Source organism: Gambusia affinis, linkage group LG01 (genome assembly GCF_019740435.1).
Source record: "Gambusia affinis linkage group LG01, SWU_Gaff_1.0, whole genome shotgun sequence".
Classification (NCBI taxonomy): domain Eukaryota; kingdom Metazoa; phylum Chordata; class Actinopteri; order Cyprinodontiformes; family Poeciliidae; genus Gambusia; species Gambusia affinis.
This window is the reverse complement of record NC_057868.1, coordinates 42,795,241-42,820,226: the sequence shown is the minus strand read 5'-3', so window position 1 is coordinate 42,820,226 and position 24,986 is coordinate 42,795,241. Positions and strand designations below refer to the sequence as shown.

General features: G+C 37.6%; 1 protein-coding gene across 2 annotated transcripts in view; it reads right to left on the bottom strand.

The window, feature by feature from the left end:
• The window catches only part of LOC122836154 (kazrin-like), a 157,303-nt gene that overhangs the window by 103,648 nt on the left and 28,669 nt on the right, over positions 1 to 24,986 (bottom strand). For both annotated transcript variants that reach the window (XM_044125882.1, XM_044125899.1), the window contains exon 4: positions 6,842 to 7,031. In XM_044125882.1, coding sequence (XP_043981817.1) covers positions 6,842 to 7,031 — 190 coding nt within the window. The remainder of the gene's footprint in view (positions 1 to 6,841; positions 7,032 to 24,986) is intronic.

Sequence of the window (24,986 nt, the reverse complement as noted above, 5' to 3'; positions counted from 1 at the left end):
ATCTAATTTTCTTTGTTGCACAATAAGATAATCAATTGATAAAATTCCCAATCCATACATGGACTCACAGTTTTTTACAATGATCATGCACACACAGGTCAGGTCACACACGCAAACACACACTGATAAAAATAAAGGCAGTAATAATGCAGGTAAATTTCTCCTAGCACCTCTAACCTTTCAAAAGCTACAACAGGCTACAACGTTATAGCATAATGAATGATTGGAGTTTGAATTTTAGATATACTCACAGCGTTTCCCCAACACAACCACCCACCTGGTTGTCACATCACATCATTCCAAACCCACTGTGGGGGCTTTATGTCTGACAGGCTTATAGTTTCTTCATATTCTACACTATGGGTTGTATTTCAGTACTACAGCACAAACCTATCAGCCAAGCGTGGAGATTCGCCAACAGGGTCACCTTCTTTGCATTACATCCCAAAATACATTCAACTACCTACAGTTCCCATGATCAGATCCCAGTATTAGCGGCAGCAACACAGTTTTAAATGACTTCCACCTATCTTCTATGGAAGAACATGTCCATGCAAACATGTTTAATCTGCACAATGTGGTGTATAAATAAACCAAGTACGGTACTTGTTTATATTGTCTAGAAAACGCTACATGTAGCAATGGATGCAGTGAAAACATAATGACCTTCACCAACTACCATCAACCCACAACTGCACCGTTCTGTCAAATAATTAACATTTTAATTAGCCGTTTCTGAATTCTTTGTACACAGATGCGAGGATCTTGCACACAGTGGAAAAGTGACACTTCTTTTACACTTTGTCTCTCCATACCCTCTGCCCAGAGTTTTGTAAAACACAGGTCAGCATTTGCACTTCATGGCATGAATACAAGCAATGTCACCTACAACTGAGGACACATGCTACAGCCATCTGCCGCTGTGTGCTGGTGCTAGCTTTACTTTACAGGATGAGACGACTAAAGGATGAAGGCCAAACTAAATTTACATTACCTGAAAACCCCTCAAACTTATGGTACTCAAATAATCAATTATACACCAGAAACTAGATATCTAAGAACACTGTTGCACATTCAAATTCAATATGTTAAATGTTTTAAGTCAGACAAAAGTACCAAAATTATTTCTTTTTGGTAAGTGCCAGAGATTTGAGAATCAATATGGGGAATATTTTACTTTATTTTATTTAGAAACTCAAACAGATTCCCTTAAATGTTTTTGGGTATCCTTTCAAAAGCATATCAGAACAATTTGTTGGAATTTTTGGCCCATTCATTCCTGATTGAGGTCTGCAGGCCACCTTGCTCACAAATACCTTTTTAGCTCCGTCCACAAATGTTCTATTGGACAAAGATTGACTTTGTTGTCCTGAATTCATGCTATAAGAAAAACTAAGTTAAAGCTTGTTGCCAAGTGTAACTTCCTGGATGTTGTGTTGAGATTCTGCTTCAGTAGTTCAGCACAATGTTATTTCCTCCAAATACCATCTTTTATGAAGTGCACCAGCCTCCCTGATTATCTAATACCACCACAACATGACACTGACACTGCAGTACATCAAAGTTGCGATGTTGTTATCAACCTTGTGGGCTTCCTCCAATGCCGACTTGCATCACTCAATACTGATATACTTTAAAAAACAAAAAAAAACAAAAAACTAATTACAACCTCCAGCAATATGCTCAGGTTTCAGCAGTAATAATCTTAACGACTTGTATCATTCCCCCTGATATAAAACCTCAGTTGGGTGTAAAATTCTTATATGGGTTAATTCAGAAAGTCACAGCACTTGATTCAAGAAGATGACCAAAATGATGCTTGCCGAAGGCAGTTGTGGCAAGTCCAATTTTTGTTGAACTTTTGGGGACTGCTTTGATGAGTAACCATCTGTTGGGTGACTCTGTAAAATAAATGACAATAAAATGTGCCATAAACATAAAACCTGAGGAGGACTATCATTTTTTTCCTCACACAAGTCATTAAGTTTCTCATCTCCATACAGCAGACAAATAGGGAGCCATTTCCAGTGACAAAAACATTAATGGGATTTGATGCCACTTTCACAGTTTTGGGGTAATTCACCACAGGCTGTTATGACTGTAACAGATTCCACTTTCTTGTTTCTTTGTTTTTCAGTCACACAGCAGGCTTTTGTTTTGTCCTAATGCATTAACAGAAGAGAGCAGAAAAGAAAAAATGCAGAAAGAAAGACAGAAGTACTAAGGGGGACAAAGATAATGCCAAGCCAAGCCTACACCCTGGCAGAGGAGACAAGTGACAAGGGGACATGAAATTCATCAAAAAAGCTCCAAAGTGTTCTTGGAGAAATTTCTACACTTGAGTGAACCTACAGAGACTCTGACAGGATTCCAACTTGACCATAAATGAAAACAACATTTCTGCCTGAGGGTTTGATGCAGTCGAGCCAGTCATCAAGACTTTATTGTTTGAGCATCCAACTGTAAACCATTTTCAACAAATAAACTGGGAGAAAGCTAAAGTGCTGCATAACTTGGTTAAATAGATGTTGTCATGTTTTCGTGACACTGTTCCACATAGGTGTAGTGTCTGATTTATTTTTCAATGTTATTGATCCATATACAGAACAAAGTGTCCAAGCACTCATAAAGCCTCTGATTGTTTACGTTGCAGGCAATTTCTGGTAATCTTCACAGCGTTGAACTGGAGCACAACAAACACAGACAAACATTAGTGATCAGGTAAAATTTAAAATGTCATAGTCGTTTTAATCGTGTAAATCACAATGAAATGCCTCATATCTAGATATGTGTCACACAAATAAAATTACTTTAACTAACTAAAGATTTCTAAGTCTTCTACCCTCAGGTACAACATCCACACTGATGGAGGTTGATGTCAGTGTGACCTGTTAAGGGTTTACACACAGGTGGGGACACGCATAGAGAAGATGTTTCAGATTTTTGGTTTTCTATCAGTTCATCACCATTTAGTTCAACTGGTTGATTTCTCAGTGCAACTTCAGTATATTGTCGTAAAATAGGGTTTTCTCCCAAAAACTGATCACCACTAGTTTGCAAGTAAGAGTTTAAACAAGCCTGCTGCATTTTGAAACAAATAAAGGAATGATCGAGGCAAAGCTCACATTTTTAATGTAAATTGATTTATCCATCTTAAGGTTGCAAATAGAGTATTTCATTTGTGGTGGACACAACATAGTTAGGGTCCAATTAGAGTGAGTCTCACCATGAACTGAAAGACTAATAGCAGACTGGAACTCACTCCAGACATTATGTTTTTGCAAAACTAACAAAAATTCCTTCATCGGAATATAAATGGAACAAATAAAAATGTCTAAAAAATGAAAATTGTGTTACAACTACAAATGTTTTGAGCATGTTGTATTTTTGTTAAATGATCGACTTTAAAAGATTAAAAATGCTAAATCATTTTCTCTTTTATGGTAGAATTGTCAATGTTAATTCTGAGCTTCTCTGATCTTTGAAAACATCTCAACTCAAAAATGAAAGTGTAATAAGTAGCCACAGTCATGTCACTGGGATGCCATATCACTTTAGACTTTAGAGAGTCGGTGTAAAATTCAGACAGTTCACGGATTTCTGTTTCTCAGTAAGAATACTTTAAAACAGATGGTACATTTATGCACCTCATATTCAGAATGGCTTGGTTCTCACAGAAGGAGGCAAGGATTCAGTGTCCCTCTCCCACTGTGAAGTGCCAATAGATTTTGCCACACACCAGGTGAAGAACAACTTCACCGCATAAAGTCTTGTTCTGATTGATGGGTGGTCAAAACATTGCTTTTTCAAGATAGATGCTTCCGGTTGGAACAGGCTGAAACAAGAGATGGTGCATCCACTTACTTCAAAGTTTCAGGGTGTTATGCTTCATATTTGCTTATTTAAATAAAGATAAACACCAACGAAAGATAGAGTTTGGGCTAGGTGAGTTGTTAATGTGCAATGCAACGTTTTACAAATAGTAAACAAAGCAGAACAGCTCAAACGCTTCACACTGACAGTGAAGCGTGGTGGCAAGCCTGATTAATATTGATTGGGTTAATATTTGTGCAGCCACAGAACCTGAAGAAATAGAAATTGAAGTCATTGAGCCAGCACTGAATTCCCCTCAACCTCTTCTGTGTACATGCATTATATTTATTCTTGGTCCAAGAATAATATTTTGTGTATTGTATTTATTCTTGGCCTATAAGAATAAATTTAAAACACAGATATGTGAATCTGCCTGTATGAAAGCCATAGCATGGTCATAATGAAATGGAATAAGGATCCTGTGCAGGTAGCAGAAATGGTGAGAAAGAAAACAATCAAATGCCATGAACCAATCAAAGCCCAGACCTGGATATGCATGAAATAGTTTAGATGGATCTCAAAAGAGTTGTTCATGGACAGATGCTCCCCTCAAATCTCAATACATTGAGAAAAAATTTAGTAATGACTGATTAAAATTTTCTCCCAAGCAATTTGAATGACTGACAGAAACATAAAGAGGACAGCTGTTTTGAGAGCTGCACATTAAAGCAGGAAAGGTAAACCCCTGCATGTAAAACAAGGATTTATTATATAAAATAAGGGTAAGAGTAAGTTCCTCTTTAATATAATATGTAAAAATCTGCTTTGTTGTTGGGTTTTTTTGAGAGGCATTTCCCAAAACATGTCTGTGCTCATCAGAGCCATGACAATGTTCTGAAACAGAAGAGAAATGTCATTTATCTTCATATTTCAAATTACATTTTTAGTCCCAAACAGACATTTGCCATAGTGGTGAGTTTCCCCGTGGGCTGGTGAAATCTTCGACTGTGCATTTGTTAGATGTCCAAACTACTGCCCTCATGTAACATTTCTCCCAACTTTCTGCTCACAGATAAATCACAATGCAAAGGCTCACTTTCCTAATTTTGGTCAAGGAAATGAACATGACCATTGCCAGTTACAAGTTTCAAACCAGAGTCACATAGAAAATTTGTAAAAGTGTGCCCTAGGAAAGTAAAAATATGAGCTCACATTAGCTGTTATTCACCAAAGGCTCATATTTATGTAAATACCTTGTACTGAAAGAAACATATTCCACCATGTCCTGATGTGAAATGTTGTCAGACTGAAAGTGGGAGGTTTACCATGAATAAAATTATCTGCACACCATCAAGTACACATTCCTGAATAAGTCCCTTTTTGCCAAACACTGAGACGAATGTAACATGCAAATGCAAACCCCATAGGCAGTAAGAATGCAATTAAGGTCAGCTGGTTTGCTGGAAAGGTTAGTGCTGCGTGTAGAGAAGGGACAGAGTTCGCACCCAACGCACCTTCTCTTGGGATTTTTGGTTTTACCGGCTGTGCAATGAACCATCGATCCTAACCACACACCTCCTTTTCCAACGCAGCCACTTGTGATAAATTACCTTATATTATTATCTCCAGTTGTTTACGCTATACACCCAAAGCTTTACGGAGCTGCTGGAAGAGAATGGGGGTTGAGAGCAAATTGCAAGAAGTGGGTGTGAAGGAGAACAAATAAAGGAGTTATTGACTAGGGACAACAGAAGATATTCAGGACAAAGAGGTCAAACAGAGGCAAGAACCAGCAAAGAACAACTAGAAATTTGAATATTCATAAATATTCTCAAAGATCACATCATAATATTCTCATCTCAAGCATCATTTCAGTTAAGCCAGCGAGCAGAAACAATGGATGGTGACATCAGTGATCAAACCCTCCCAGAGGAATTCTTATCATCCCTTGCATTGACATACACGCACACGGTGCACCAGCACTGCTATGGAAACAGCAGGAATGTGGATGTGCATCAGTGTTAAAGGGATGATACGCAGCACACAAAGCAGAGACAAAGGCACTGAAAACAGAGCTGACACCACTCAAAACTGCCTCCAAATCAGCTGAGTAAGACGACCAGCATTCACATTTTCCCTGATTTAAAAAAAAAAAAAAAAGAGAGAGAAGCAAACCAGGGGTCATCAGATGACTGAGAAACTCACTGACAGCAAAAACGGAAAGTTAACCAACTGTTTTCACATGTAGGGAAGGAAATACCGCAGGTCTGTTAGAGAGCTTGATCTCGGAAGTGTCAGAGGGAGATGTTGTTTCACAGCAGAGCCAAGGCGGACGGACCGTATCCGATCCCTCGGCTCACTGTACCAGCTGACTGCTATGGAAACAGCAGGAGTTGCTGCGTATGTGAGTGTGGTGGTAGAAGTTTAAAGGAGCTGTAAACCCATTTCCCCACATACTGAGGGGACGAAGACAATCACGCATCAATGAAGAAACTCTTGCTAACATCTGTTCCCCATATAGATGTCAGAGTAAGTATATAAATATAAAAAAAGGGACAAAGCAGCTGCAGCGTGCACACATATTAAGAGGACAGACTGGGCAGCCATTCAAACGGCTTGGTAACAGTAACCCACAGCAACCCGAAATCCAGCCCTCTTTCCTTCTCTCAAAAGACACCGATCGTCTGTCCAGCTAAGGGAGAAGTAGCACACAGAGTAAAAAGAGGTTGTAACTTTACCCGCTCTGCCTCGACACAAGTGCGCCACACACCCCCACCTTCAAAAGTTCAAGGGGTTAATTATACAACACTAGAATGGATTTTGGGAGACCCTAGAGCGGACACGAGTCAAACAGAAACCTCTCCCCCAATCTTGCTCAAACCAACCGCTCTCTGATTCTAAAATAAGCACTTTCCTCACGGTGACACTTTGCAAAGCTGGATCTGGAGGGCACTCGCTCTTCTCCACATTCTTGCCATCTCTCAGCACACGACTCGGGCAGGCTGCACGCCCGGAGTGGCTCACTTACTGTTGTGGTTGTGCTGCACCGTCTCCTGCATGCTGGCGGAGGAGTCCGTTGCCCCCAGCTCAGCAAGTCTGCGGCTGGTGGCGCTCAGCTCAGACCGCAGGTTGGTCACCTCCTGGCTGGCCGACTGAATGGCCCCATCGATGCGTTGGGCCAGCTGCTTGTTGTCATCCATCATTTTCAGGATTTTTGCCTGGGGGACAGAGGGGAATCCAAACACGGTGTCATGCCGACAAGTTGACCATTTCCTGACAAGGCATAAAATCCTTCTCTTTCAGTCCTCTCACTCTTTTCTGCTCATGAAAACACAAACTTATATCCTCTGAGCTTTTTGTCCTTTCCAGTTAAAGAGACGCATCTGGTTCAGGGGAAATATGTGTTTGCAGGAGGGAGTATACGTTTCAGCAGAGATGGTGTGTGTGTCAGTGTGAAGGGGAGCCTGCGTGTGTGCGTTTCTGAGAGCGCCGTGGCAGCGTGTGCGCTTGCGTGTGTATGTGTGTGTCAGAGAGCCAGCACTGCCCCAGTGAAATGTGCACCCCGCAGCTGACTGTTGAAAGGACACAGAGCATTGAAAGATGACAAGAACGTTTTTAAATGGACTGTACCATTTGGAGAGAAAGTTAGAGGGGGGTGCCGGCTATTCCATGGAAATGCATGGAAGTCGGGGCTCCTCAGCACAGCTGGTTTTAGGAGATAGTGATAAAGGTTTGTGTGTCGCACTAAAACGATTCACAGTAAGGTCTTATAATCCAATCTGCAATAAAGTACTGCAGCTTCCCTCTTTGTCTGAGTATACTGCATGGACCTCCTGTGGGGGCCTCATAAACAAAAGGAAGGAAATCATTAGTTTTGACAAAGAAGCAGTTGTGACGAGAAAAACAATAAGAGTTGAAGCTTGTACCACAATGTCACAAATACACCTTTAATGTTCTGCTGAAACTAAGGAATATTTAATTCGGCATAAGACATTTTATTTTTAAATGCATATATGTATAGGTTTCTCTCAGTCCATCTCAAAGCTGTTTTATGAGGTTTTATTGATGGTAATAAAATGGAGTGTATTTAAATTAAAAAGTCAAAGTTGTTTCATGAAGACCTGTCCAGTTATCACGTGACTTTGTCGGTTGAAATAAGTTAACGCAAATATTATGAGCTCCAGATATACAGGTAAATGCTTTAGGTTTGACATCTTGCATTTATTTTTTGAGAGAGTTATAAAAAGAAGTAGTTGTAAAATTGTTTCACTGCTGTGCGGATGGAGTCAGTTTTGTGTTGCAGCATTTCACTTGAAAAGAGAAACAGCGACAGAGAGACAGACAAGACAAACCGTAGACACTTTAAAGCTGCAGTATGTAACGTTTATGAAATTATATGTTTTTTTACATATTTGCTATAACTGTCACTATGTCATGGTATGGGAGATTATCTGTGAAAAACATATCAAGCTCCTCAACCTGCTCTCAGTGCTGCATTTGCCACCTGCCGAAATACACAACTCTTGGTCAAAAAACGAACAGTTGGAGGCAGGTGGAAGGTCTTAGCACTGTCAATCAACTCGGGTATGCGCTCCTCAATAGTGGCTGAGAAACAATTTACAGGTTATCTGCCACCATTGGCTCGTCAAAACTAGCCCTCTAAAATGTCTTACACTGTGGGCCCAAAATTAACTTTAATTTTTTTCAGTTCATCCAAAGACTCACCATCTGGGGTGTATGTTTGCACTGATCCCAAAGCAAAATGATATTATGTTTGCCTTCAACTGTATGTATGCTTTGAAAACACTATTATATTTAAACTAACTCACCAGAATGTAGGATCAGGTTCTTTCCACCTCAGGATATTTTTTCCACTAAAGCATCAAAATGGTATTTTACATTGATAGACCCACAGTCGGTTTCTTATGTTTATCACAAGCTGATAAACATATCAGAGCTAAAATGTTACTCCAAGTGATCCATCTGCAGGCCTCAGGGGGAAAATTACCAAGCGACAACCCAAGTCAGTATGAAGCTTTAATCTGACATTAGGTTGCCAAAACATGCACACTCACTCAGCAGTGCAGCTGGGTAACCTGTCCTGCCATGTGGTGAGTGGAGGTTAGCCACCATGCTGCTTAAGCTGGAGGAGCGGGTGACTGCTGCGTGCTCCCGGAAATTATTACAGTAGCCTGAGGCACTCTGTGAATGTGACTGTGCGCCTGAAGGTCAGAGACTGCGCTCCACACAATTGAATTGTCTCATATAAAAGTTAATGGGCCACCAACAGCAGTGAGTAAGCAAAGAAGATGGGAACAACACAAACATGCTCGCAACACTTCATCCATCTGCCTCGACATCCCCCACTGATCTCACTCTGTAAGTGAACGTCACGTTATTTATAGACGACCATGGTGCTGTGTGTGATACACCGGTCACATGGGACGACGGACACATACATGCACACAGGAGGGGGGGGCAACATGCCTTACATTATAGGACTAATAATCCAGTTACTAGCTCATGGTCATGATTTAAACTTTTTGTAAACAGAGAACCATTTGAAGTACCTACATCGCTGATGCCTTACAAAATTCTTCATTCTCCTTGAACTTTTTCACCTTGGGTCATGTTACAGCCATCAACATCATTGCAATTTATAAGAATTTTTATTGATCGGCCCGTTCAAACAGGTGCATAACTGTGGAGTGGAAAGAATGTTTTTAGTTTATCTTAAAAATAAAGATCTTAATAGTGTGGTGTGCATTTGTATAAAGTCAATAGTTTGCTGAGCGACCTTTCCCTGTATATACACGGTGTTTTGGAGTATTTCTCTACCACAAAGAAAAATTTTAAAAAACTGTCAAAAAGTGACTCAAGTAAATAGAACATAGCAAATGTAGCTTTTCAACAAGACTCTTCTTGTCATTGCTCCAGTAAGGTTAGATTTGTGGAGTTTGTGCCACAGATTTTTTTCCAGCTGAGCTGTAGGTCTCAGCAGCTCCTCCACTCAGCCATTTTTGATTTATGGCATTTTTGTCAGTCTTTCAGCTCATTTGTGGAATCCTCTATTAGTCGATTTGTAGCTCATTTCTGTCTATTTTTGAATGATGGATTTAACAGTACTCAGTGAGACGTTCAAGGGTAATGTTATAGTTTTATCACGTGCTTTAACTTCATCCTCATAATGAGTTTTTCAAACACATTAATTAGGTGCCTTATGAGGGTGGTTATCTTCATTGGGTTTTCTTTAAAGGTATCATATGAATATCATTTTTTTAACTATTAAAAATTAAAATGTAAGGCATACTTCCTTTTCCTTTCTGCTCCACTGCATAAGTACTTTTCGTGTTTGACGCTCATGTAAAATCCATCTAAATTACATTGAAGTTGTTTGTATAATCTACCAATACATTCCTTGTCTTCTTTTTTCATCATAGAAAAATGTTACTGTGTTAGAAGGATTTGTCCAAAATGTTGTGTATAAAAGTGTACAGAGTTGGATTTCGGATCCCTTTTGAAAAAAATGCTTTGCAAACTTTTCAAACCAGACAAGTGGACTTTAAGTCAAAAGTATGCTTAATCATGCTTTATATGAACGCCCCTTCAACTAATTATGACAAATACTGTATTTCCACCATCTCCTGTCATCGCAACACAAAGTGAAAAATGATTAAAAACTTGTCGTTTGACTTGATTGGTTGACTCAGGTGGAGAGCTGCGCCTCATTCCTGTGGATGTGTGTTGAAATCTGTTTCTTTGTGTTTAGCACATAAGTGGACCTTTGTAGAAAGGTTCTTTTTCTGAGGTCTTGAATGTGTCTGCTGATCAATGAAGTGAATCAGGACATGAAGGATAAGTAATTAGGGGGTGCGCTGGGGGCTTCAGATTAGCATATGAATAGTGAAAGTCGGGAGTGGAATCGGCGCGCAACCATTCTTCATTGTCGTGCAGCCGAGGGGGCACATGGCATGTCTTTTCCAGCAAAGTTCCCTGATTTAACTAAAAGTCGCTAAAGAAAGTTATTGTACTGAAGTCTGTGTGCAACACTTCTTCTGCATGGCTGATCTCAATTGTGCACTTACAGCAGTGGGATTATGTTGCTAAGGAATAAACCACCAAAACACCTTACACTGGCTTTGTGTTTATTGCCTGGAAATGAAATACAATGATTTCAGCTCCTGTGGCCAAACAGCAACATATAAACAGAGCATCTGTTGCCATTTAACCTATTTTAACCGAATGCATGTAAGAGGTAAGATTTCTCTTTGTTTTTAAGCCCAAAGGTTTTCAAAAAACATTCAAGCTTAAATTGGTTTGGGATAACATTTCAGTTTAAACTCAAACACACTTAAAGGAAGCACCAAAAAAAGGGCGGTACTTTAAAATTCAAATGTAAATGGTTTTAAAATAACCACTGACCTGGCACAAAAGGCTTTCTCACTTTTATTTATAAAACACGAGAAAGCGTTCACACTTTTATCATCTCACATCAGTACGACAACTTCAGATGAAATACAGCTGCCACTTTGAGAGGCTTAATTAATTACAGCCACTATAAATGTGTAAATGAAGAGCAAATAGAGAGGAACTGCTAACCTGCTCTTTCCAAAACCATTCAAAAATATTAACCTGGCAGTGAGAAGCAGCGAGACTCTGGTCAAAACCGTTCACTTGGGATCTAAGAAAGGACAACTCTGTGTGTTTTCGTGCACATCACATTTCTTCAAGAAATAAGTCTTGAATGCAGCAGTTATGTTCGTTTACAAAAATAAAACCTCATACTGATTTAGAAAACCATTAAATAGTGATGGTCAAAAGACTCCTGGACTGCCAGACGTCTACAATAAGCAAATGCTTTATGTACATTTGAACTAATTTTATAACAGCACACAAAAAGCACCATGTAATAAGCTTAAACAACATACAATTTCAGGTGCTTATCTTCTTCAAATGGTATAAAAACTATAACTCACAGAAAAAAGCTCAAGTTAAAAAAATAATTTTCCATTATGTTTCAGATAGCTAAAAGTCTCCTTCAGTATGCAGTGATTTCAGATTCCAGGTCTCAGAGTTGGAGGACGTTTATATAGAGCATAATGATACCTACACAACAATTTGTGTTAAGTCATTCAGACTGCCTCTGCATTGCAGAGTTCATGGTCTGCACCAAAATCACCTGCTCACTGAGAGCATCTGCTAAGGCCAACCAGCAAGGTGGGAAAGATGTTATAATGCAGATCCCTGCGAATGTGAACACTTTGTGTTTCTGGTCCCTAGAAGTAAAAGCAAAAAGTTTAATAGGAAAAAACAAAAAGGAATTTGAGTTTTTATTGCTGAGCTCTGTGTTGAATTCCTATCAAGGCAATCTTGACAACACAAATCGTCTCATTCAGATCAAACTACACCAAAAATAAATAAAATAAAATAATACACACATAAACACACAATTAGAGGGAAATGCTGTGAAAAGTAATTTGTTCTAGAAATTTTTTTTTAGAAAGTTATATTCCCAACTGAGCTCACGTATTCAAAGACTTTTTGCTCGTGGTTTGCTTCCTACATCCAATGACCCATGGATTTCAAGTTTCTCCTTGTGTGACAGAGAGGAAAAGATGATGGGAAAAAGACGAAAAACATTTTTGTTTAAAATGGCTCTTTCTGAACATGCCCTCACACATAACGATAGATGGTAAGGCTCTTATTACACAATTAATCTACCAAAAATGATCCCCAGGCAAACTGATCATTTTGGCTGCTAAAGTATTTGAGGCAGAAAAAAGAAAAAAATATATATATATTGCTGATTTCTAATTGAGCAGGGCAGTGAGCCCAGGCACATTCCTATGTAGTAATGAAAGGATTATTGATCTTTTTTCTGCATTCCACATTTAATTGGGTTCTTATATGAGGATGAGAAATTACCTCCAGGACATCGAATAAAATTTGCACATAAAAAAAAGAAGATTTTGGAAAAATACTGCAGACTAATTAATGATTCTTGACCCAAAACAATAAAGTGACATTTTATCCAGAATTCTAATTTAAATTATGCTTCATATTAATAATGCTGATGCTTATATATTTTGTCCATGGATGGATTTTTAGATGCAAACTCATTTACCTATGTGCAGTTTCAGTAAGAAATTTGTAAACAATCTTTGGCATGAATTTTATATTCACTTAGAGCTCACTTGGTATGGAGGGACATAAAGAAAGGGGAGGAAGGATGGAAAAAAGTAAAGAGTAACAAAGAGGGAAGGAAGGAAGGAAGATAATAAGGAATAAAGAACAGAAAGGGTGGGGAGGAAAGAGGGAAGAGAGGAAGGAAGAAAATAAACAAGAGAACAAAATGAATTAAAAAGAAAAGGTACAAAGGGAAAGGGGTAGGGACAAAGGAAGAGTGACCACAAGGTATTCAGGAAGGATGAAAAATGTGACAATGCAGGAAAGAAGGAGACAAGGAACAAAAGAAGGAAGAATAAAGCACAGAATATTTAGGACTTAATTCTGGAAATGGACATGTTTTACTTTTTTTGTTTCGTTTGTTGTCATAATTATCTGGACCTTCAAAATACTGGAATCAAATTCTGGACTTCTCCAAGCTGAGTGTGCATCTGTGTGTGCTAATATACCCCTAAGCAAACTGCAGAGAAACATGGACCAGTAAATCCTTTCTCAATCCAGTGTAAATTATTGTTGTGCTTTTGTTTCTGCCTTTCTGAGCAAGTTCAAGGCCAGTATCTGTAATTACAATCAGTTCATTAAGATGAGCAGCATGTTTCGGGTGACAAACAAGCTCCTGGAGAAAGGATACTGATGCGTTTGTTGTTCTTGGCACCAGCAGCACAGCGTGTATTCTCAGGTGAGAAATAAGATACATGGATATACCCGAGTAAAGCCAACGAGTCTTCACATACAGATACGCTCTCGCATGCTGTCTGACAAGAGGGAGAGGTTTGCTGTAGGAAACTGTGCAACCAGAATAACCTTTATCCTTATCCTGTCCTCACCAATTTTCTGTAATCTCTAGTTCCATTCACACTAAGCTCCTGTGCCCATTCTGCTGCCTTCATGTGGCCATTGTAGGTGTGAGGCTGATGCTGATGGAAGGGACAAAAGGACATTTCTGGGGTCTTGCCATAAAACCAAATGCAAGTCTGCTGCCATGCGAAAGCACAGGTCTAATCTTGGACACAAAACTGATTTGCAGACTAAGAATCTGGATTCTTTGAAGTGTGTCAAGGAGGCTCATAGGTCTGTGCTATAGAAAACATGATTACAGATAAGTTTGAATCTGTTTGTGTTATTTCACAAAGCACATTTTTTTTTGAAAATAATGACTTGAAAGCTTGTGTTTTCAGGAAGAATCTTAAAAGTGGATTTTGGGCCTCAGCAGACAAACCTTCAAACAGAAACACCACCTTCAAAAACAATCAAACCGAATACCCCAAAGGTAATTTATTCATGGCGGTTCTGAAACAAATCTGGTTTTATTGCAATTAATTTTGCAAGATGCTTAGAAACATTTAGATTGGTTCAAAAACTAAGGCCTACGTCTCAAATTATAATCCAGGACAAACAATTAGCAAACGAAATTATACTTATTCACAATGTCTTTGTAAATATTTTGCAAAAATAAATGCTGGGAAGATGCCATTAGCTGCTTCACTCGCAACAGAATAGGAATGTGGTACTAAATGAAACCAAACACGTAAAACGCCTTTGAAAGGCAAAATACTAGCAGGATAGAGTTCGTATTCCAACTTGCATTATTCAGTAGCAGAATAAATGTCACTTAGGGCTCACATTTAGAAGAATATGTATAAATAGGATGGCTGATCTTACTGAAAATGAATGACTTTATTATTTTTTTATTTTATTTCAGGTTGAGAGACAGCTCCTGTCTCTTCTATTCAGTATGCAATAGCCATCAGCTTGTGTGACGAGGACAGAGAGACGCTATGTTTACCTGCTATATGGTGACGGAGGTTACGGAGGCGCTCTGGTTGTGTTGATGCATCCCTTCAAAACCATTTTGCCTCAAAGGCAAACAGCCTGAATGATAAGCTTTTCTACACTAAAACAAACATATATTAATAGAATAAGACAGGTACAAAAGGCGCATTGTTTCTTTCTTCATTGTGAAAACCTTTGAAGGAGCTTGGAGTCAGGCTGACATTAAAACTCTGAACTAAAGCTTACATTAGTTTACTATTGCTACTGTCACTACTGCTTTTGACATGCAAAGAAAAAAAAAAAGAACGATATGCTAATTTAGTTCTTGCAGCATAAAAGAAAAATATTTGTTTTGCATCTTTCTGAGAAGACAAACTGACAACAGCTCCACACAGAAAAATAGAAACCAGTTAGCATTTCACTTGCAACAGCAATAAGCTTTAATGTTTCCACTTTTAAAATTGTCAGCATAACAAATAAAATGCATAACTACAGAATGCAGTTAGATAATTGACAAAAACATGCATCTTGCGTTCAAGACTTACATTTGTTTTTTGTTTATTTTTTATTGTGTCATATTGTTTGTTTTAGTCTTGTTTGATTTTGAAGTTTCCATGTAGTTCAATTTGTTTCTTTTTGCTAAATCTGTCATTTTTAGTTCATGCTAGCTGGCTTTGGGTGCACAAAAGTAATTTTTAATATTTTCTTTTAAAATATTCACAATTTCATCAAAATCTTCAGGGAAAAAAAATGCTAAATGTCTGTTTCTCTCCAAGTAAGTGAGTTGATCTTTTCAACCAAAGGAAACTTCGTTTTAGCCTGAATGAATTCAGTTAAATTAGTTGACAGTTGATTCATTTGAAGTAGAATTAGACTGGTTCCCACAGTCATTATGACCCTGGAGAAATGGAATAAATTATACAAATAGTGAGAGAAGCCTCAAAGAGCCCCATAGGGAATCAGCTTCTCATCACTCCTGCCATCACACATCAGACTTCTCCCCAACATATGCAGATTTTTGCAAATGAACCATTACTTCAAATAATAAATTAGCATTGAGTGCTTGTTGACTGTCTGTGTGTTTAGCAAAACAATAAAACTGGAACACATTTGTGTGCTAACCACCCGAGTCTGGGCACAGACATTTTGCATAAATTTATATAATATGGAGGAGGGAAATGTGATGTGAATATTCACTGCTTGCCAAAAAAAAAAAAAAGGGAAAAGAAAAGTCTTCTGACTTTTCCTGTCTGAATGCTGGAAATGAGGCATATTATGACATACACACTTGGGACATTTGGTTGGTGAAATATTTTTAACATTAAGGCCAAATTATTGGTTTTTATGGCAGATTTAGATTTAAAATAGTATTTTTTACAACTACAAAATTTCTTTCTGATAGCACATGGGAACATTTTCTCTGGCCTTAAACAAGTCATTAATGCTCCAATGCAAGTTAAAACACATCTGCAAAAAAAAAAAAAACTCCTTCACAGAACTGCTAAAGACCCAGTAATTCTGAATGCTTCATTGCAATTGTTTCTATAAAAGTAAAACGTTTAATGGGATGAAATGCTTAAAGATTACAACGCTGCACTGATTGTGGGAAAGTAGTTCATAGTTCATATTTGTACACAATTCAGATCAGAACATCCACCTTAAAAAGCCAAAGTGGCAAAATAACTTATCAATCTTCAAATTGTCTGTTAGTGAAATGATTACACTTTTGGCATGATAACCACAAAGTAGGTTTAAATAATATAACGATTCAACTGATGACATTTGTCATCCATTGTCCCTTTTGTGCACAATTCCCTCAATTCCACTTAATTTACAACCGCGGGACAAGAATCACAGGTGCACCTCAAAGGCTCACAAGTGATCAATCTGGACAAGAAGTCTGCTGGAAGAATTACCATGATTTATGGCCTTCGACATTGTTATTTACAACTGTGTCAAAGCGGCCCGGCAGGAGGTCACTCATGGGAGCATCCCGATGTAGGGAGAGGAAATCAGAGATAGCTAAAGTGTAATTACCTGAATGACAGATAAGGAGGCAAGAAGTGAGAAAAACCTCTACCTTTGCAAAATATGAGTTCACAGCCAAAGAAAGATTCTCAAAATCCAAATTAAAAAAGGGGATAGTGGAAAAGGATTGTGATGAAAAACAATATATCTATAGACATAGTTAAAAACAAAGACACAAAAAAGTCTGCTGCACAGTACAAGTCAGGCAAATGATCAAATTGCAGCAACGCGTCTCTGTGTTGACTCACTCATCATAAAAAGTATTTGGACGAATGATCTGCTACTGAAGACTTCCAACTATTCTGATATTTTTCTCAGCGTGCATTCAGACAAAATATATAAAAATTCATGATATTGACTTTTACCAGTATACTTTAAAAAATCTCTCTGACCATGCTGAGCCCTCTTATTTTATACTTTCTCTGTGGATGTTTCAAAAATGGTGACCACTAAAATCTCTTTTTTTTTTTATAGATAAAAAAATAAATCAGCTATTTTTGGGGGGAGCAGGGATTCTGGTCTGATTTAGTGAATTAACATGTTGGATTATGGTCTCTGGACCTTTTGCCATGTCCATTATCTGTGTGGATCTTGGCTCATAATTTCAAGTACATGTCCTGCCTTCCATTAATCTGATCTGAAATTAATTTGGATATCATTACCTGTGAACTGCTTGAACCCTCTCCTTCCTGCAGTATTATTCAGCAGTCTGGTCGCCTCTCAGACATCATTCTTCAAACCTCCGTGAAGCTTTTTCTCTGAAATATCCTTGCCATGGTAGCTCCTCCTGATAGTCACAAGAGCTAAATCAATGGAGTCATTTGGAGAGAGAGAGCTATGGACAAGATACACCCTCACAGTTTAACAGATGTAGATCATTTTTACAAGATAGAGGGGGCAAATATTACCAAGCCAATATGTGGAATATTGATAGACTCCAAAAATCACAGAGACTTACGGCTCTTTATAAATCAAAGGGGGCTTTAGAAAAATATTGAACTTCCTGTCTGTGTGCATGTGTGTGTGCATGCGTGTACTTGTTTGGAAGCTACATCTAAAAAGTCTGTTTCCTTTTTTGTTCCAATGAAAATCTTAGTTTGATGTTTGCCATAAACTCCCTTTTCAAGCTGTAAAATGTTTTAGCAATAAAAAACATCGTGTCAGCGACCACACTACCCTTCACTTCATTCAAGGCATCACAGCATTGAAGGTTCTTACATTATGTTCACAGTTTGTGTTTATCTGACCTTTTTCAAACGGTGCTACAACTTTGGTCATGGAGAAAGGGAATTCAGACAAACTGACCTTTTCTTAATTTGGCGGTTCAATATAACAGGAAAGCTATCAGATGTTTCCCTCAAATGTAATATAAATGGACACGAGTCAAACATGAAAGTGTATTCCCTCATTCCCCAGATTGTATTTTTGCAATCAGCCTAAACAGACTGTAAAAAAAAAAAGATTGTGCTTATTCTTGCTTTGGTGGTCATTTCCATTTAGTGCAACTAATTAAAACACTATACATGCTAAATGAATCTGGCAGAGTTAATTAAAAAATGTCAATCATTTTGCAGGAACATTTCTAATTTGCATGTGACTAATTTCTTAATATGTGGCTGGCACTAAAAAATAAATTACTGACAATTATTAATACTCGTAGCATCAGTGGACTGTATCATCATCTTTATTTGATGTTAAAGGATTTTATGTTGGGTTTTTTCACACCGAATATGCTTATGAGAAGAACATGACCTTAAATGAAAACCACAGTCTCACAAATGACAAATTCACATAAATGCAAAGTACAGCTAAAACTTAAAAACTTGTTTGCCAAGTGTTTTCTACTTTTGCAAAGTCTTGAAGAAATTATAAGAGCCAGAAATTTTGGACTTACTGTAATTAAAATTCCCAAACACAAATACTCACAGTGTGAAAATCAGAAAATGAAAAATAGTGCATTTGAATCCAAGACACAAACTTTGGTGCTCCATATCACCAACGTTTATCAAGCTGAAAGATTTTGTACTCTGAGGTATTCTACTGCTGCAATATATAAACATTTATAAATAATGTTTATATACTTATAAATATTCTAAGTATACAATGTTTATAAGTATATGGCACCTTAATACAGACAGGAAGTTCAATATTTTTCTAAAGCCCCCTCCAATATCTTATGTTTCTGGTTTTTAGGAAATGGGTGTAATTTTCACCATTCTTACTGATCTAAGACAAGAAAACAGAGTTAAGACTAATGAGAAAACCAGGTTTTCTCATTAGTCCTCCTTATACAATAAAGGAGTTGATGATACTAATCACCTGCAAATAGCTAAAATCTGCAAATATTTCAGATCTGCTCCGTGAAAATACTAGACCAATGTTTCGTTAGTAGTTTAGAGTTACAGTCCACAGAAACGTCCTCCTTGTTCAGGTCCACTCATGATTTATTTAACATTCCCAGACTGTTCAACAAAAGAAAGTTCAAATTTCAACGCACATAATCTTGTCAAAATGAGAACTGTCCTCGTTTTTACAAGACGAGTTTCATATCTCCTGTTAAAACAGGCATCTTTCCCACACACAAATATATGCCAGCACACACAATAACCAGATCAATATCACAAAGATTGATCTGGTTATTGTGATGGAGCAAAATGGCTTCAAGATATGACTCTGACTGCTCCTGAGCCGCCTCCTCCTGCTGCTTCAGCTGAACAGACAGATGTTAGTCATCTGGAGCAGCTCTCAGCGTGGCAGCAAGCTCCAACCTGACAAATCGTCTCATAACTCAAATAGTTGCACACAACACAATACTACCTTCATCTAAACGTGCTTCCCAGGAGCGACAAACCAACCTGGCTTGCCAGTCACATCATGTCATACTAATAATGTTACACACTTCAACAAGCTTACAGGATTACCTCCCTCTCTGGAACCCTACAATCTGTGCTAAAAACAAACATGAAAAGAAGATTATGTCAGCGTATATGAGATGTTACGTAAAGGCAAACGCACCGCAGCCAACCGCGTTTAGTTTTTAATTTTGTAGATGTGCAGACCAAAATTCTGCCCTTCAAAATGCGGTAGATGGAAGAAGAAGATCTGAGTAATGTCCAGTCCTTCGGGAGAAGCAGCTGGTTCCTATCGATAAAGCAACACGAATTCATCTAGCAGTAGGAACATGCTGGCATGAGTTAAATACATTATTATTTTTTTATTTTTTTCTAATTGGAGAAAGAAGCAGTGCTTGTTTAGCCAACAGTAAAAGCCTTGGGGGGGAAGAGGACACAACTGCCTGCTGAGAAAGAGAAAGTCATTTGTTCTAATTTTACATTATCTATTGGAGGAGGCCGAGTTATCAGAAGGAGCTAAATGCGTGCCCAGACACAGCAAAAGAAAGAAAGTCAGCAAAAAAAATAAATAAATAAATAATAATAATAATAATAATACGGAGAAATATCAGCTTTAAAGACTTTTAAATAAAAACAGAAGTACTATCAGGAAGACATATGCATCCAGTGTGCTTACAGGGAGAGGACACAGAGGATGATGCAAGGCAAGAAACATTTGACTAGGGAGAAATGAATATTGCATCTTATCTAAAGTACCTGGTAGTGTTGTCTTTTCTGTTTGTTTTGTATTATTGTTTTTTTCTCAGGAAGCAGCATCTTTGACTTGGTCTGAAATCCCGTTGAAATTCACCTTCCAACAAATCACGTGAAACAATCCTGATTAAACAAAACACTCTGTATAATTCAAATATCCAATTTAAATGTTCGTCTTTGCAGAATCACATGTCAGAGACCTGAGATCTTTGAGTGAATAGGAAAAGCATTATGAAGAATTGTCCACTTCTTTATAAACCATAACCCTTTTGGTGTATGTGTGAGTTAGGAAAGTGAACAAATCCTCAGAGTCCTGACAAGATCACTTCAAGTCAAAAGGACTCATGTATTTTTTTTATTTTTTATTTGAGCAACTGAACTCTTAAGTTAATCGTGAAAGGAATCTTTCAAGGCTCTTCAATTCTAAGCATTTCAACAAATACATAGTGACTGACGACTCCTACAGAAAAGACTATTAATGATAATTTCACAACACTATCTGACTTCAAAACATCAAAACTATCTCTTTCAGAATGTTTTGCAACAGTTATGCACATCTGCTCAACGATTTGAAAAATCCAGTTCACGTATAACTTAAATAATAAAAATCTTTGAATTGTGTAGTATCAGTATTTCAGCTACGAGTAATGGTTCAGATAGGTGCTTTGGACTTGTTCACTTTTCTAACTTTCAAAGAGATGACCCACGACTGCTATGAGTAAGGGAGCCATTACTGATAATACCGTCTCACAACCACAAAAATATCTCCCTCTTCAAAGCCCAGTTGAAACTCGCCTTTACCTCATGTTTACAACAGATCATGCCTAAATAAAAAAAAAAAAAAACTTATTTTTTCACAAAAGGTATTGGCCAACAAATTCCGGTTTTATAGAACTCCAATAAGCAATTTAAAGTAGTGCCTGAAGAGTAACACAAAACATAGTAGAGAAGAAAAGAAAATTGTATCTTTTACAATTGTCCTATTAGGTTCAACAGAATAAGTTGCTTCAACTGATTGCTTTCAGTTATGGACAATATAAGGGATGTTTATTACTGTTTATTATTTAAATTCACACAGGGTGCCAAGTAGCCATTCAGCTTAAAATTAGTCATGCTTACCTTCATCCATCCATTTTCTTACATCCTTATCCCATTGGGGTCAGGAGTGCAGCCCTAATATCTTCAGAATAAGCCTAAATAGCTAATATTATCAGTTAGGATCACAGCTAAGAAATTCTGTGATTCTTTTACTGTGTCCCATTCACATGGGTGATGACTGATGTGCACGTCCAGCATAAAACAACAAATCTCCACCCACACACTCAGCCCTCCCTCCTCATCACCGGTGCTGCTACATCAGTTTCTGCACATGCTCAAGAGTCAGTCGTGAACTCCTGAATAAGACTGAACTAATATTACTGATCAACACAAGTTATTCCTCAATCTTGCTGAGAGAATTTGTAACATACTGTATTTCTTACTGGAGTCATTGTTTTTTCACAATAAGTGCTTTATTAAATATTAGATAACTTGTTTCAATAAAACAAAAGCTGTTCCAAGTAGGTCAGACTCCGATCTATCTTTATTTAAATGTTCCAAATGAATGCAAAATGGTTTAATGATTAGCCAGACAAAGTCAGAAAGATATGTTGAGGGCTCTGACTACAATTTAATACAATCAAAGTTACCAAAATCCCTTAAATACCCTTTGATTAGTTCCCAAACACACAGTTTATCACTTAAAAGGCAATACTATCTGATTTATAAATGCACATACAGTAGCAGTGAGGACTCTTGTAGTGGGAAAAGGACATTATCCACTTGAACAGCACTGGGTTCACCTTGAGTAGGTCAGCTTTGAAGTTTAACTCAGGGGGCCTGATATGAAACCAAAATAATCCAATTTGAGCCGGTGTTTAATCATAAAAGGATCCATCTTTTATTCTGTAACTGCTGGTAATTACTGCTGTAGATCAAAGAAATATGAACGTCTCTCTTCATTAGCCTTTAAACTGAAGGAATTACGTTTTATTCTGTCAGAATAACCAATGTGTTGTCCTGTAACTATTGTTGTAAAATTTACAGTTATTCAATGATGCACATATTCATGTAAAAGCATTTAAAATCATTAGACTCAGGATTTGAGTCTGCAACAATTAGTTATTGATATTAATCATTTTAATTACATGTCACTTAGAAAAAAATCTGAATTTGCACAATTCTCATTTGTAGGAGTTCATAATGTTATGCATTGCATGCAATAATAACACTCCCATAGAACGTAATTTCAAACAAAGAAGCTTCTGAATAATTTTTTTAAAAAGAGAGTGGAGACATCTGAAACAAGAGGAAATGTGACCATGTGTTAAACATCCAGAGGTCAAAAACAGGAGCAGGTTTCAGACATGAAGATGAATACTATTCTTTGATCTCCGGGAATATGAATGAATATTTCAACATAGCTCGATACTAATAACTCATCTGTGTAGCGCTTTCATCTCCATCTAATGGACAACAGAACAAATACCGAGAACAACTATACACAGTTATTTGCAGCTTGGTTTCAGCAGAGGACGGTGCGGTGAAATTAAATTTTTCAATACTTTATTTTCAGTTGAATGCATGAATGACAAGTTAAAAAAGTCAAAGCAGATACAGCATTATTATATTATTTGTGGTTTCCAAAAAATCTCAATTTAATTAAGAAAGTCTCAGATTTGGAGTCAGTTCCAGACCCAACTGTCGAGCTAGAACCAGATAGTTAAACATGATGATTTCCAGAGCAGCAATTAGTAAACCTCAAGCTGCAGCTCTTATATTAAGAAACCATTGAATAGTCCGCAGTCAGGGTTTCAGAAAATAAAAGAAAAAAATAAGCAATACAGAATTCAAACAATGTGAGGCTTTTCTCATTGGCTGCTGAGTAGATTGCTGTGTAACGTGCAGATACTTCGCACAATAACAGATAGGACTGCTTCACACATACCTGTTTTTAAGGTACACAGTATTTGAGCTTTGAGAGCAAATGGTGAAACTAAGGTGAATGCCTCGGAGACTTTAGTAAGGAAAGATTGGGTGGTATGAGCAAAAAGACAGAAGATGTATCTGATGGTCTGCTTCCATAGTAACATTTTGCACCTTGTGCACATGTATACACACAAACACAAATAAACACCTCTCAGACAGGCGGACGATCGATGGTGGTTTCCACTCAGGCTCAATCAATAGATGAGCAAGTTAGATTAGGAGAGCATTGGACCTAAACTCTTTGGAAAAAGCAGTTTTCTAAGTGAGGAGAAAGATCAGTTTGCTACCAGCAGCAACATGTTATAGACTCAACTAAAGTTACAACGTCTTTTGTTGTGGTAAAAAAAAACTCCAAAAAATATATATTCCAATATTGGACCATATCCAAAGTCCAATATTCCTGAACCAAAAAAAAAGACAAGAGTATATTTCCATATGTCTCTCTCTCCAGTGCAAATTACAAATAAGTGGTTCAAAGACATGAAAGATTGAATGTTTAAAAAGCAGGGATTGAAGTTTGAGCTTTTCTAAACAGAGTATCCAGAAGGCAACAGAATGAGAGGGGACATTAGGTGCAAAAGCAGGAAGTGGCCTTCACTACGTCCCTGAAATTTTTTCCACATGAAATGAAGATTCATGTTAGTGTAATATTGACATACCCACACACAGAATCACTACAGAATGGGACACGTGATTATGTTCGATGAATCATGATTCAAGATACGTTTGAGGAGGAGAGTGCTCCATTCACTAGTCCAAACCTGAAGGGGGTAGTGAAGTTTTCAGCATCAAGTCTAAAAGATAACATCTGTAAATGTCGTTTTCTGACAGTGACATCAAAAAATGGTCATCTGCTCATCTTTGATAACGGAGAAAGAAAACGTGTTAGAACACCAAAAATATATTCATTACCACCAATTATAATTTCCATCAATTCAATTTACTTTGATCGTTTACCCTTTGTGTAATTTGTTACTTGTACGACATTATAAAAGTTTGATAAAAATTTCAGCTATTTTTGCACATTAAGTATTTTACTGGCATTAGTTTTTTCCATGATGACTAAAAGCCAAAGAGAATCCTTGGTCCTATAGTCACAGACATAAGTCCAACTTTGCTTCATATTTCCATCAGAACAACATAATCAAATGCGAAATATCTAGAAATTACTAAAACCATTTTCAGAAAAAGTCAAACAAGCATACTGTTTTAAAAGTCTTCACCTTCTGAATGAATTGACAAAATGTTGCCTTGTGAGCAAGTATTTGCATGACAGTTTAACATAATCTGATCTCAGCATTCCTGCTGTAACTTTAGCGAGAGAAATGAATGTTACCACCAGATGTCTGAGAAGAACATGAGGGACAGTACATCCAAATGATTTTAGACTCTAAAAATCTCTTCAATAACAAATCTTGGATCAATGGCGATATTGATTTGTCATTCTCCCGGCATGTTGACGTCAGTGTCAGAGCCGGGTCTTGACCTCTCATGAGAAAGTTCAAGCAGGTCTTAGACGAAGGACGGTGAGAGATGGTCGGAGAGCGGGCTGTT